The sequence below is a fragment of the Phaenicophaeus curvirostris genome, chromosome 2 (genome assembly GCF_032191515.1).
Source record: "Phaenicophaeus curvirostris isolate KB17595 chromosome 2, BPBGC_Pcur_1.0, whole genome shotgun sequence".
In the NCBI taxonomy this organism is placed as follows: domain Eukaryota; kingdom Metazoa; phylum Chordata; class Aves; order Cuculiformes; family Cuculidae; genus Phaenicophaeus; species Phaenicophaeus curvirostris.
Genome location: NC_091393.1, coordinates 3,621,376 through 3,637,045, shown reverse-complemented (window position 1 = coordinate 3,637,045; position 15,670 = coordinate 3,621,376). Strand labels below are relative to the sequence as shown.

Here is a 15,670-nt window from a genome sequence, read left to right as displayed (position 1 = left end):
AGATACTGGAAAGGCTAAGAATAATAGTAAGTGCTGCATTTTTTCTTTTTTTAATCATTAAATGTACCTAAGTGTAAGGTCTCTAAAGCACTGACCTACTTTGCCTTGTCATTTTAGAAAAGTGACATAAATATACATTGATTACTTTAAGGCACATATAAAGTACCAGGGATTTTCACCTTAGTAAAAGCTAACATTATTTAGCCTGTCTAGATTTTCTTGCATGCTGCTTCTATAAACTGTTTTCAAGATTAGAGACGACCTCTGATGTGATATATCTCAAAATAATTATAATAATAAAAATCCTTAATACATTGTTATGAAGACCAAAAGTAATCTCTTTATATGTTTTCGGAAAGCAAACCAAAGCAAAAATTAAATACCTGGTGTCCAGCCATTATTTGCTTCAGCACATTTTCATAACATACTTCATCCATATGGTTCAGCTGCTGCACCTGAAAAACAAACATCATACTTCATGTTAAAAGCATAATAATTTTGATATTCTTAAATTCACAAATAGAACATGAAAATAAGTAGACAAAATATGAGTAAGGGCAGTAAGGACAGAATATTTATTACATAGCTTTGTTGGGCTTTTTTGATGAGCAAAGTGACGCAATGCAGTTCTATTCTTTAATTTATCTGTTTCATATTATGGAGCATTACTTCTACAGGATATTGATGAAATATCCATTTAATACATCATCTTACTTAACATTAAGTCCTTCCATTTGGCTAAAAATAGTTTTTACATTGTAGATATACATATCCAGGAAATTACTGATCATCAGGTTTTTGCCACAGAGAACAGGATTTTTTTCATAGTTGGATCATACATGGGGAACAGTGGGAGTATCCTATACAATTTCCAATTACGCATAAAAAAATGTTTCAGAAAGGTTCTAAAATAAAAGAGCTCAGCTGAAATAAAAAGCACTCTTCAAGCTACTCTAAAATTTTTCTTCTTTTTCTTTAACATATCACAATATAAATAGCATGCATCTACTGGAGTGCCCCTCAGTATTAAAGTTGTCACAAATCAAAACAAATAAATGAAGTTTATGAATGCAAATGAAGTTTATGAAATGAAGAGCAAAGCATGTGAAAATTCAAAGATGGAAATTTAGTACTTGGAGTTCTCTAGAATAGCTGAAAGATGAAAAAACAGCTTTTGAGGGAGGAAGAGAACATTCATATTTGGAATCATACAAGTATAGTAATAAAAAGATGAGACAATATGGACATGTGTATAAGAGACAAGTAGCCAGTCTAATTATTTTGAAAATGAGAGTTTAGCATTTTTATTGTTTTTTTTTTCAGAAAATAACAACTGAAAATCATAAAGAAGAAAAGTACATGACCAGTGCATGAAAACACATGTGAACATATATACGCATATATACATGCAAATGTAACTTAACATGTTTTTTGCATTTATACCTAAAGAGGAAGAGATAAATGTACATAAAGAAAAATAACTGACATTAAAGAAGAAAATGATATCAACAAACTCTGACTGAAGAAGCCAAACTTTAGTCTTGATTCCATATGCTAACATTTCAGTGCACAGAGTCTAAAGAGGTTTCCTGGCTAACTTCTATGCATAATAAATACACCATGTTGTCCTTGCTTTTGAAAACTTGCCTAGAGTTTGCATGTGATTCCAGCTCAAATTTTTTTGGGGTTTTTTTTGGACGAAGGGTGTCAGAGAGCTGTGGCAAAAGATTCACCTGAAGTAAGTAACAGACTTCTAACTCCTTGCAGCTCATCAGTGTGGATATAGAAATAGCACTGACTGTACTTGCTGATGTTCTGTAAGAACTTCTTTTGATTCTGTGGGTCCTTACATTGCTTTCCTCCCATCAAGTAGACCAAAATGATGTTGATATGGGCACTCATTTGGCAGCTTTAGTATTAGTATTATCCTGAATAGAATCCTTTCCAAAGAGGATTAATGCTTTTACTTTTTGTTTGCTATAAAGTGTATTATCTTTGTTGCAAAATGTATTTTACTCTATGAAATCTGTAATGATGTTGCTCTGAAAAAGCAAAAAGAAAAACTGCTCACTGTTGTACTACTAAAACAGTTTGCCAGGCATCCACATTACAGAATAACTACTACCTCCTAATATTTCCTCATCTAGGCATGCTTTTTTATAAAATTAGGTTTTTAAATAGTTATAAATTATATGGGACTATTTCTATATTTCTATGATTTTTAAATCACAAATGCATTCTGAAGTGAGTCATCCCCTTTTCTCATACGATACAGTGGAAATAAACAAATATTCAAATCAAGTATGAGAAAAAGATTAAAGAAAAGCAACATGAAATAGCAGTGAAGGTACTTGAAACAATTAATGAAGGTTAAAATATGCAAATCATGGCAAGCACCATATGGTAAACTATTCTTGTGTGTATAGACTTGAAACAGCTCCCTACAGTTGTAAAGTAAGTTTCTTTCCTGCACTGCAGATGGAATGAATTACTTAAATAACCTAGTAAGAAAGGCAATGTCCATTTCTATAAAAAGGAAAAAAAAAATCCTATTATCAATTAAGCTATGAAATTAACTTTTGATTGAAAATGTATTGATTTCTAGTAAATGAAATCACAGCAGACTAAGATTTTCTAAAAGTTGAGCTGATTTAGGTTTTATTATTAGCGAGTGAGATGCATAGGAAATCTTATAGGAAAGTGTTTGTATTAATTCCTGTATTAAAGAAGAATTATGATTTACATGTCAAGTGACACTACATTTATGATTATTAACAACAGTATTATATGTAACCATGGTCTTAAAGCTTCCCAAAATAAGCAGGAGCACAAAGAGCTTATTTAGGGAACACTTTAATGTGTTCTCTATCAGATGTACACAGTTAATGGCTTTGCATGACAAGGTTTTCATCAACAACTGCTATCCAGCTACTATTAATGCATTTCATATCAATATATATATAATTTCCAGATTTCATAAATGAGTATTTTTCTTACAACATTCTATATGCATCCTTAGAGCCAAACAAAAAGCACCACTGTTTCTAGCAAAATGGAAAACTGAAACAAGAAAGGCAGAATAATCAGCTGCTACAGTGAGTCTGCAGCCGAGGGTGATGATTTCTCCTTAAATAAATAAAGCTTACTAGCAAAGCAGAGGCAACGCACAGCCAGATACCATGCTATCCAATTGCAATGGGGTTTATAGAAGTATTTTGAACTGAGGAAATATGATTCTTAAAGCACCTTTCAATTTCGTATATTTTTATATAGAAGAAAATATGCTTCATAAAACACCTGTAGCATAATAAACCAGTACCCACTACCGATATATACGTGAGGCACAATCAAAACAAAAAGCAACCCTTGCTTTGGCATTCATGATTCTTTACCTTATTGGTTGTTTTAATTCCTATAAAGGTTTGCCCCAGTGGTACAGGTCGGAAACGGCCATCAAAGTAGAATAGTCCAATGCAGGGGTTGACGTGTAGAAATGTAGCAACATCAAGATAATTGGGTAAAGTAGCTGAAAGGCCCAAAATTCTAATCATACTTTGTGTAGACTCAACCTGTTAAAAGCAGAAAACCTGTAAATGATCCAAGTATTATAAGCCAAGAAATCAAGCACAGAGTTTTAAAACATCCCTTATAAAGCAGTAATGTGAAAGCATTTAATACTTTCTGAAAAAGGTGAACAATAGATGCGCGTTAGTGATTACCCTGTATTGAAGAAACCAGAACACTCTGCAATTCCATGAAATCTTGCTTATTCATCTTTCTATTTTATTGTACTTTTGCCCTCTAAAAGGTTAGCAGTCATTAAGTGACACAGACGAACAATAGCAGTAAAACTGGCTTTGTAAAGAATGGTCAGACCAATTTCTAGGCAAATCTAGGACAGATTATTTGGTATCATTTCTTCTTTAGTCCAAATCACACCGTAATTCTGAAAAGAAAGAATGTAATTCGTATCATTCCTCAGTCTTGGCTTTTGCTTAGATCTTTCCAGAACTCCCTAGGACAATCTATACTAGTTCATGACTAACTGCATTTCTCCAGTATGTAGCTGTACTTCTGCACACTTCAAGATATTTAAATACCAAGAAGTTACTTTGTGACAGACATTTTCATTCTTTTTTTTTTTAAAAAAAAACCTCAAATGTTTATATGACATGCGCTCCAATTCAATAGTGGACAGAAATAGTGCCTTACAATGAAATGCTCCATTCTGTTCCATGTAAAACCCTGCATATGATATGTATTTCTAGGTAATTCTCAAGAAGAATGAAACCAGCCAAAAGATGTGAATGAGTAAATTATGCAAGAATTTTCCCATTTCCTTCTTGAATATGAAAATCAGTGTTGTCTGGCTCACAACTTTCTTACTAGCATAGTTATTTAGAAGCAAAGTTCACTTTTCGTCAAAAAGGCTTTTTATACACTATAACTGAAGCCATATACGAGGTTCTCAAATTGTCTCAAATGTACAAATGTCTTATGGAGAGTAAGGCTGGTAACTTCTATGTGGCTAAGTCCTGTTGAAAATAATATAAGGTTTTACTTGGAATACAGATTTTTTAACCCCTCAGGTGTTGTGAGTTAAATTGAAAGGAAATGCCGTTTAATTAAAACAGATGAATTGAAATATTTCAATTAACTTTCAATTATTAATCTATTATTCATGTATCCAAGCACCAGAGATTTTATTTTTATAATGGTTTTTAGAATTCTAAAACACTTTTAGAACAGAGTTCTCTGTATACATTTTTCAACTACTTATTATTTGGTCCTAGAAGTCCCAATTAGAGATTGCGCCTTTGCATGCAACAAAATGAAAACACTTTTCCTGAAATTGCAGTAAAAATTACTAAAAAGACATTTTGGATGACGAACTTCTCTGTTTACATTCCCTGTCACTAGCTGGTGATATGCAGCTAAGTGCATTTGCTTCACTACTGGCACAAAATCTCAAACATTATAATCTTCATATGTTTTTAATTATTTCAGCAAAAACATAAACACCATTTGGAACTTACAAAGCTTTCTTTGGAAAACTGAACTATCACAGTATTTGCATATCAAGTTCTTTGAAAGCTTTACTACATTTTATTGATTTGATATTACACAGGAAGCAAGAAATAAAATTGCCATAACTATATTTAACTGACATCTAATTAGTATATCTAATTCAGAAGGATTAATGATGGCATGTGTATAATTGACAACATGTTCACCATACACGTTTGCAGAACATGATTATCACACCATGAAATTCCATGTATACAAAAAAACCAAACAGAAGATAGCTACCCAGTACTGATTTCCACACTCAAGCATCATCTACGTTTACACTGTAAATTATAAAGGATCAGGTATGGGAAGTGCCTATCTGAATTGTAAATTGATGACAGCAGGATAATTTTCTTCCTAATAGGTTTTAAGATTTTCATATCATCTCATTACATTACAGCCGCCACTTGAGAGCATAGAGAGTATGCATAGAGATACTCTTTTATCTGACTTCTAAAGTTTTTTCTGAACTTTGTGATCTTGGCAGTCTTCCCATTTCCATGTATTAAAATATCACATTCACAGAATGAATTACAATCAAGCTGGAAAGCATATCCCTGATTGCTCAACTCGAGCACAGAATTAAGTGAAGTAGACAAGTTTACATGTTCTAATCTTTGAAGATTTGTCCACTGGTTAGAAATTAATCTGATATTCAGATGACCGAGGATCACTTCAAAATACCCTCTACAGCCCATCTGTATGCCCTTCAACGTATTCGAAGACCAGATACACAGGAAAATTAGACACAAGCATTCCTTAGTTTTGTGCAAGAACATGAATTCTTAACTTAGCTTCCTGAATCCCCTGCTCAACAGTGGTAAGAATGAAGGATTGGACACGAGGATTCATGTTAGTCATTAGTTAGATGCCACCCTACCCCCAGAACAGCTCTAAGTCAGCTTCTCACAAGATCTGTTTTTCACGTTATCAGAAAAAAAAGGAGAAAAAGAAAGTAAAAAAGGGATGAATTCTTAGGACATCAAAAAAAAATTAAAGGTGTTTCAAAAGGAGTAAGAGGAGTGCTGGTTAGAATGTTCCACCAGTGTTTACTTATTTATTGATATCTTGTTTACTGCCTAATGAAAGAATTAAGAAGTTGTCAATCAGTCCACATAGGTGGTAATTTCCTAGTTTTAGGAATAAAAATGGAAAAACCAGTAAAACTGCAAAATCAAAAGTACATAGTAAAAATGCAATTACTAATACTGTTTTTAAGATTCTACATAGGATGTTATCTACAACTCAAACACTGCACAGAATGCATTTGTTACTAGGCAACCATCTAGTTAAGTAATTTTATAAATGAGCTTTACTCTGCTTCCAATGAACCCTGAAGATACTGTGATCTCAGTCCTCCATTTAGAACATATTTAAAAATCTAGAGGTACTGAAAAAAATGTAACCATGCAGAAAGCACTAGTAGAAGCTATATTATTTTCCCTCAGCTAAATATTAAGTACAGAATACTTTGCCTTAAGAAATGACATTTTGAATATACCTATTAAGAGATTTCTATGCCCTACACAGTGCCATGTCAGTTTTTCTAGAATGACAGAATGCCTTTTCATGTTATGCTTACTCTTTAGTTAGCAAACTAAGAAACAAAAAGAAATATGAACCCTTCTACAAATCAGTTTAACTGCTTTATCATATTATGAAAGAACATAAACCAAAGGGCAACTGCTATTACCTTCTTAACTCCATGGATATACGATGAAAATGGAAAAATGTTCACATATCAATAACAAAGAATGACATGCAGAATGACTTCCTGACATTACTTCTATGCAAAGTAATAGAAAAGCTTCTGAAGATTAATTCAAATATCTGATATATAATGTTTTCCAAACAAACAGAGAATAGGTTTTGTTTTAAGAAAGTATGTTGATTTAAAATGGTCATTTTTACACAACTACAAGGTTGCCAGAAAAGATAACTAGACCTAGACTCATGTAAGGCATTAGACATACGGTTGCACACCACGCTGTTTAAAAATAACATCACAGAGTAGCAATAAAACATGTATTAAATTTATCACAAGCTGATGAACTGAGAGATTTTAAACAGAATGTGTAATTGGAAAACAGCAATTAAAAAGAGATGCCTCTAATTGCTTTCTAAGTCCAACTCTATTCAATAATTTCACTCCTGATATGCAGTAAATTAAAAAAAACTGGTGACAAGAAAAGCAGGTGATTGGCAGAATCAATATAACTGATGTATGCGTCAGCCATATAGATAAATCTAGGGTGATGGTCCCATTCAAACTAAATCTCTTTTAATTTAGCACATTCTGGAACCGGCCACAGTTGAAAAACGAGACAGTACTTTCAGGAAGCATTCTTATAGCAACAAGTGAATGCTGCAGCCACGATAAAAGAGGTCTGTCAGAGGACTTCGTGAACAAGTATCTGAATACAAGCTCCAAAGATTATGTCTTAGCAAATTAAATACCTGCACTTCTCAATGGTATAAAAAGGTTGGAACTGAGTAATAGGAGGAAAATGCTCTACCTCTGTACATGCCACAACCAAAGCTAAAACTAAAGTTCTATAAATAGTTTTGTTGACACGTTTTAAAAGTACAGTAAAAAAATTTAAGAAACTTCAGTGAAAACAGCCCCAAAACCCTACAGATAGAAAGCAAAAAAATACTGTGGAAGGTATCAGTAAGCTTCTTTTGTTTAACCTATAATAGAAGATGCTGAGAAAAGGGATTAGCCTATACAAGGAACATCAAATAAACAAAAGACTTAACAGCAGTCATTCAAGATGAGAAACAAAGAACCAAATGAAATGTCGATGCCATCCTAGTCCCAAAAGACACATTTAGGAACTACAGTGGACTACCACTAGACAAAAGATACATAGATTTAAACAGTTTTCTTCACATCACTAGCTATCAGCCTTGCTCAAATTTTCTTAATGATAAAATGGGATTCCAAGCACATTATTTGATAACCATTAGGCATTTGGCTTTGGGTGAGAAACCTCTGCACTTGTTAGCTTCTGATTTCTAGTGAGGAGGGAAATGAAGGGTAAAAAGGGACAGCGAAAAAAAAAAAAAAGAGGTAGAGGAGATAATAAGGAACTGGAAACACTGAAAATGCATCAGGAGCAAAGAAACCTACATGACAAGTGAGAGGGAAATTTCTTAAATTAAGCGTCATGAGGAAAGAAAGTTCAGATAGGCAACATGAGAATTTCCAGATGAAGTATAACTCCACCATCTTGTGGTCACTGCAGTCAAGTCTGCCTTTGATCTTCACATCCCCAAGGAGCTCCTCCTCATTGGTGAGTGTGAGGTACAGCAGAGCACCTCTCCTGCTTAGCTCCTGTGTTCCCTAGGGAAGAAACTTCTTATCAACACACACCAGGAACCTCCTGGATTGCTTGTCCAGCTGTGCTGTCCCACCTATTATTCATGTATGAACTTTGTTGATCTAATACAAAACCATAAGACTATCGAAACATAAATATGAGGAATGAGACTATGATGGGAATAATATTTGTGTGTCTAAGATAGGAACTTTGGTTCCTCAAAATCTGATAAATCTTTTACTATGGATTTTCTTTTATTTAATTTGTCATTCACTTAGTTGAGAGAAGGTAGAAAGACTCACATATCATTAAAGTACAATATTCAGCATGCTTTTTTGTGACAAAAATACCCATAAGCAGCAAAGAAGTCATCAAAATCTCGGAATAATTATGACAAAATAATTCAGTATCTTTTAAAAAGGTCATTTTTTTCCTTTCAAGCTAATAAGCTTAGTAGATACTACAGAAGTGTGGAAAGTTTGATTAAAAAGTTTAAGCATTTCAGTTTTACATCTGCATTACATCCTAGACTAAAACTTTAAACATCAAAGCTGTAAATTGAATTCAAAGAAGTTGTTTGATGTTATACCTACAGTATATAACAGGGCTCAAAGCAATTTTCCCACCAAAATGTTTAGCAAAGTCAATTTAAATCACTTGCAAAAACATTCTCTAAAATTTGAAAAGTGCAAACACGCACGAATATGCTGCTCATTCTGCTATGAGTAAAATTGTCAGCAGTTCTAATATATATGCTCCTTCCGGGTTTACAAAAAAACTGATCCTAAAAATGTCATAAGTTGAAATGAACATGTTGGAGTCTTACAGTAAATGGTGTGACTCGGTGTTCATCTCGGGGAAAGTACAACCATAATTTGAGCATTTGGAGGTACAAATTAGGACAGACCTGCTAATGCATCAGGATATTCCTGTTTTGAGAATGTATTTGTATAGCTGCATTTGAACAGAATATGAATACAAATCTCAAAACATTCTTCCCTGGCACAGTTGTAGGCCCAAGTAGATAGCTGAACACTAATTCTTAAAAAGATCAAAACAACAAACCCAATAGTAATAACATTTCCATTGTCTTTTTTTCCATTACGCACCATCTAAGCAAAACAATCCTCATAGATTCCAACAAAACAAGAGAGATATGTTTTTTATAAGACAGGGTAGCAAGCCCTCCAAAATGTAAAAGGCACTAGATTATACATCCTGATCTGCACAGGAATAACGACATTGCCTCAAAAGATCAAGCTCAAAAGTGTCAAGCTAGTGATGTATGATCCAGGCGAAACTAGAGAAATACACCATTAACAGAGTAGCTACTAGTAATTTTTGAAAAAGCTGAAGTAATATTCAAAGGAATTTATCACAGTTCTGTCCTAGAAGTGATATAATATATGACTGTTCCAAGTCAGACCAAAAATCCAACCACTTCAATACACTTTCTCCCACAGTGGCCAGAAGGGACAGCACAGAAATTGGGCCAATGTCAATGATATCTGCCAGCATAGCCTCCAGTTACTACAGTCCCCAGTCTGACCTAGTGACTATTAACTGCAATGGACTTATCATCGAACTACTTGTCTAATCACTTTCTGAATCCCTTCTCTACACATTAGGAAAAGATAGTCAATATTTTTTATGACTTAAACCAGTATACAAATCAGGTAATTGATTTCAGTAATTACTGCAGTGGTGTAATTGGCACATGGATACTTTAGATTGCTGTTGTCAATGTCTTTTTGTTTTGTTGCATTTTTTTTAAGAACTGTGCAATTATTCGTACTTTCTCTGTACATGAATATTGAATGAGTATGATATTTCTACAGATATGAATGAAAAATATGTTCTAGAACTACTTTCAGAAAGGCTGAAGAGGACCTTAATGTTTCACACAGAATCATCAAAGTCAGAAGGACATTTCCAAGGATGGACTAAATATCCTGGGTTTAGTTCCTGCTCCAGAGACATTTCTGAACTTTTATCAAAAAGCATAAAACAGAACTATTGAACTAGGAAAAGAACTAAAGAAATGAAAGTAACTAAGTAATTTTCTTTGCAAAATATCACCACAACATTATTAAATGTGATATTTTTCACACTTAAAACATCTGTAACAGTATTTTCACTAAACTCCAGTGAAATGCTTCTTACATCAGAAAACTTGTTAACTTTTTAAGCTAACAAACAAAAGATCCAGTAATTTCATAATTAGTTATGGATGAACTCTGGAAACTTCACAGAGCTATGCTTGCAGGCTCAGATGCTGCAACATAACGTTTCAGGGTTATTTTCAAAACTAACCCTCTTACTATTTGTTTGCATATTACATAAAAAAATATATTTGCATAAAACAGTCATACAAAACATCTCTTGTTTCTTTGTCCCCAAGCTTTCTTGGAGGCTTGCAATTAAATTTTTTTTTTGGTCTGGAATTGTTTTCTTTTGCATAATTCGAAGTATTTTTACAAGTAATTTTGTCTTCTATTTAACTGTAACTTTTTTAGTGTACTTTATGCTGTAATATTTCCCTCTTTTCAATTACTTCCTTGCAAAGATTCGTATTGGTCTACAATAAAATTAGAAAAAATAAGGTCTTCAGGTAGGTGCTGAGATAGTTAATTTGAAGATTCGTGGTTTGGGTTTTTATCCAACTGTTTCACTCAAGGAAGGGCTACAAATTACTTTCAATTCCAGAGGAATTAAACTCAGACTTGGTAGGAAAAACAAACCTCAAAATCCTACAAGATTAAAGCACCCTAGAGATCCATTTTTTAAATGCACGTTGCAGGAAGATACTGCTATATCACAATAAATGCACTAAGGGTAGGATTCAGTACCCAAGATGTAATTGCCTCAGATTTTATATTCCTTAAGTTACCTGTGCAGGCTTGACAGACACAAAAGGAAAGGATCTATGGGAGATTTTTATTCAAATGAAGCAGAAGCAGGATGCCAAACAGAATAACGTAGAGCAGACAAAATGGCTCTACACATCAATTTTAGGCACCTGAAGACAACCTTACAAATCTCACAAAACTTCACTACAAAAAAAATGAATGAATCTTGTAAATCTGTCATGAAGACAATGACCAGCATAGTCACTCTTAAAAGCTGAGATGATTTACTTCAGTGACATGTAAGGAAAACAAGTTAATTGGATCCGTTTAATAAAGAAAATACACTATTGATCAGGCTAAGCTTTAGCACCCTTGAGGTAATCTTGAGGTAATCTAAACTTTACAAGGCCCTGTTCTCCATAAAAAAATATTTCCAACTTTAGCTTCTTCTAAGGAATTATTATTAATGTGCTTCTTCGTTCAGGAACTTTATACTTTTTGCACTGGATTACAGCAGACATCCAATTTATTCTGTTCTTCAAGGAGCTGGAATCAGATGATTCAGAGAATGAAGTTAGTGTAGTGTTACCAAGATAAAAGCATCTGTAAAGCTAAAAGGCTTTAACATGCTACAAACAGAGCCATTACAATACAAATGATGTTAATTTTTGATTTGTTACAGATGTCTTGGTTTTGGCTGTGATTAATTTCTTTCATAGTAGGTGGTATGAGCATAATGTTGATAACACATTGGTGTTTTTTTTGTTGTTAAGTAGTGCCTATACTAAGACAAGGACTTTTTACCTCCTGGAGCTCATCTCCCAGTGAGGAGGTATAGAAGAAACTGATTCAAATCGGCCAAAGGGATATGCCATGCCTGGTATACAAAGTTGGGGCAGTTGGTCAGGAGGCTTGGATCACTGCTCAGGAATGGGCTGCACATTAGTCAGCAAGTGGTGAGTAATAGTATTGTGCATCATTCATTTTGTATATAGTATTATTGTTATTCTCTCTTCCTTCGCTGTCCTATTGAACTGTCTTTATCTCAATCCACAAGATACCACCCTCCCCGCCCTGCCCACAAGCAGCTGCATGGAGCTGAGTTGCTGGCTGGGGTTAAATGATGACAGTTTATTAGTATTGACATACTTCTGCTCTGCATGAGGAAAAAAAAAAAAAAGGCATTCCAGCCTCCCATTTATCCTAATTCCATCCTTTTTATTCGTCCTTAAATTCCATGCTATATTTTTCTTGTAAATGCACATCTCATGATTAAGACTAGTCTTATTTATTGCCTAAGTGAATACTTTTGTACAAGATCTAAGAACAAACCCCACACAATCATCCTTTGCTCTGCTTGCCATTTCAAATCTTTATTTACAAAGTACCACCAAACATGAAGGGAAAGAAAAGGACCAGTTATGCTAAATTTACATAGTACTTTTTAGCAGTGCTTAAAGACTTACCTAGATTTAAGAAAATACGCTTAATTAAAAAAAAAAACCAAACCTTTTCTTCTAAGAAAATTGTTAATTAAAAATCAGCATTCCTTGTAAGAAAATACTTTCAATTTTGGTTATATTAAAACATTAATCTGATTATTATTTATAAAAAATGTTAAATTTTGCTGTCACTTGTACAGTAATAAATGAATGTTAAGTAAGCAAATAATAAGTAACTAGCACTGTAATAAATAATGCATCATAGGAATCTGATTGTTTATGTAATACAGAAGACGGAAAACAATTTTTTTATTCATTCTTAGTAAAAAATAGCTTTAACATAAATTGTAAGCTACCTAAACATTTTGGTTTTATTGCCTAAGCATTTCTTCGTTTACCCTGAAATCTATCTATTCTTTACCAAAATAAAATTTTTTTTGAAGATTTTTTTTGTTCTTACCTGACGTAAAGTACGTGCTACTATACTTTCAAGTACTGGTCCTCTGTCTTCATGCAACAGATGAACTTCATCAAGAATCAAGAGTTTTACCAGCTGAGAGAGGGCTACATCACCAACACTTTTTCTTGTCACTACATCCCATTTCTCTGGAGTTGTCACAAGCATCTAGTAGAACACAAAAGAGAAATATTAAGCATATGAAAAGAAAAATCCAGATTCAAATTCACAGAAGATCAGTATTTATATACAGCAGAGTAAATACAGTGTAGAACTTCACAAAGCTATCTTAAGTTTTACTTACTTTACATATAAGGCAGATGCAGTCTGTTGCATATACATGTGTTGGACAGCCATTAGTAGAATTCAGTATGGAAAACCATATAGAAATAACAACAAGTAACTGGAACTTACTGTGTATAATTTGTATACTTTTTCCACATTGAAACAATTAAGCAGCTATCAAGAATAAACTCCTTATATAATCTTGCAAGTCATTTAACGTATGTGTCCCACCAAAAATTATCCATGATAAAATATTTCTAACCTTCACCACAGCACAGTAAACACCTAAGACTCCCTTATACCTAAGCTTGACCTGGTAGTTCCCAGTTCCATATGAAATACTTTCTCCCTGACGTATACTTTCAAGCTGTACATTTTGATACTTCAGTCCTTGCACTATCAAAACAGACTAAAGAACTTCCACCAGTCCTGGAAAATATAACTTCCAAGCTTTATTACTGCATGTAGATAGGCCTATGGTCAGTCTCTATTATGTTGCCATTTCTTGCATACTTGCAAATTGCATTTCTTGAAATGGCTTCTCTTTTTATATAAAACCCAAAGTAAAGACTATCAAACAGGTATAACTGAGGTACATGCAATCTCCAGTCGCCAAACAACTATAGTACTCTCCATTCTCCATAATGACACCACACTCAACAGTCACCTCATATGACCTTAACAAAATTCAAGCATTTTTAAATATAAATCAGACATAGTGGTCACTCTAAAAGAAAGTATCTCACTCCTCCCCCCAGAAAATTCTCAGCACTTGTTTCAAATAGAAATGCAGATTTCTCATATACTATTCAATAAAAATCATTTCCTATTTAAGTGCCAACTGTTAAGTATAAAACCCCCATAGAGCTGAATTTTATAAACTGAAATTAAGTAGGAACTTGCCTGCAAGTTATGACTATGATTTAAGAGCAATTATTCATTGCTTATTCATAACAAATCTAAATAGTCAGCATCTATCAAAGCCTGAGATTTCTGGGACAGCCACAAAGCTTACTATACTTACAGTCTCACTTGTTTAAAAAGGAAAAATAACTTGGAAGTATTAAAATAAAGGTTACTCTGTAACCTTGCAGTTGAAAATCACTCAGAAAATAAAAAGGAAAATTCAGATCCTGTTGCTTCATAGGCACCAATTTAAAAGTTTAGAAATTGGGCAAAATTTGTTCGGGTGATATCTAGAATGAAATTAATACTTTAATGAGTAAAATACAACAGGGATTCTTTGATTATCTTGACTGAATTGATTTTTTTCTTTAAATTCAACTATCAATTATTGAAAGATACTAAGAATTGGTAAAATGAGGACATTTCTAACAGCTTTGATAAATATGCATGGTATTAAAAGAAAACACAGTCCAGCGATCATGAATCTGTAAGTGGTTCATGTTTTAAATAAGCATATTGACTTGCAACAGGATCTAGAAAACAGGACATTAATTTTCTAGCTTTATTTGACCAATTCTTTTTAACTGAATTGTCAACTTTCCCCCTCAAACACGTGAAGTAGTTTCTTCTGGTAGACTTTGATTCCAAGTTTATTTTAATACAAATTTTGGTATCATGCCTTTGACTCTTAGAGCAATGTTACATCCACATTCTTCCTCTTAATAAATATTTTTCTATAATTCTACTAAAAGGAAAACATAACAGTAATAAATAAACTTTAATATTTAGTATTTTATAAACCTATACTTCACATTACAAATAAGAACTAAGTCTACAATCAGACACAAAAACATTTGTTTGATCCATATCAGTTCTTTCATAATACACGTTTTATGATTAGACTGTCTCTAAACTTTAGATATTCAGAAATAAAAAACAAAGACTACACAAAGCTTTGGTTATAGCTGTTGTCTTTGACATTCTTGACCAGATTCAATTCTATTTGGACTTCAGCTTTCCTAACTTCATCCCTAGATGCTCAGAAAATGCCTGTGTATTCCTTCCAGGTTACGCGTCCTTGTTTCCACCCTCTGTAGGCTTCCTTTTGTCTTTGAGTTTGATCAGGAGCAACCTGTTCCTCCATGCAGGACTCCCAGCATTTTTGCCCGACTTCCTACTCATGGGGATGGACTGATCTTGAGCTTGAAAGAGGTGATCCTCGAATATTTACCAGCTTTCTTGGCCCCCTCTCTGCTTCAAGGCCTTATCCCATGGTACAATTTCAAACTGACCTCCAAGGATGCCAAAGTCTGTTCTCCTGAAGTCCAGTGTTGTGAC

The 15,670-nt window shown here is 33.6% G+C and overlaps 1 protein-coding gene across 1 annotated transcript in view; it reads right to left on the bottom strand.

Annotated features, from left to right (window-relative positions):
- Positions 1-15,670, bottom strand: part of ASCC3 (activating signal cointegrator 1 complex subunit 3) — a 277,171-nt gene that overhangs the window by 152,702 nt on the left and 108,799 nt on the right. Inside the window, exons 11-13 of the mRNA XM_069851132.1 lie at positions 13,145-13,309; positions 3,393-3,569; positions 384-455 (exon numbers count right to left, since the gene is read on the bottom strand). Of these exons, the coding sequence (XP_069707233.1) occupies positions 384-455; positions 3,393-3,569; positions 13,145-13,309 (414 nt within the window). The remainder of the gene's footprint in view (positions 1-383; positions 456-3,392; positions 3,570-13,144; positions 13,310-15,670) is intronic.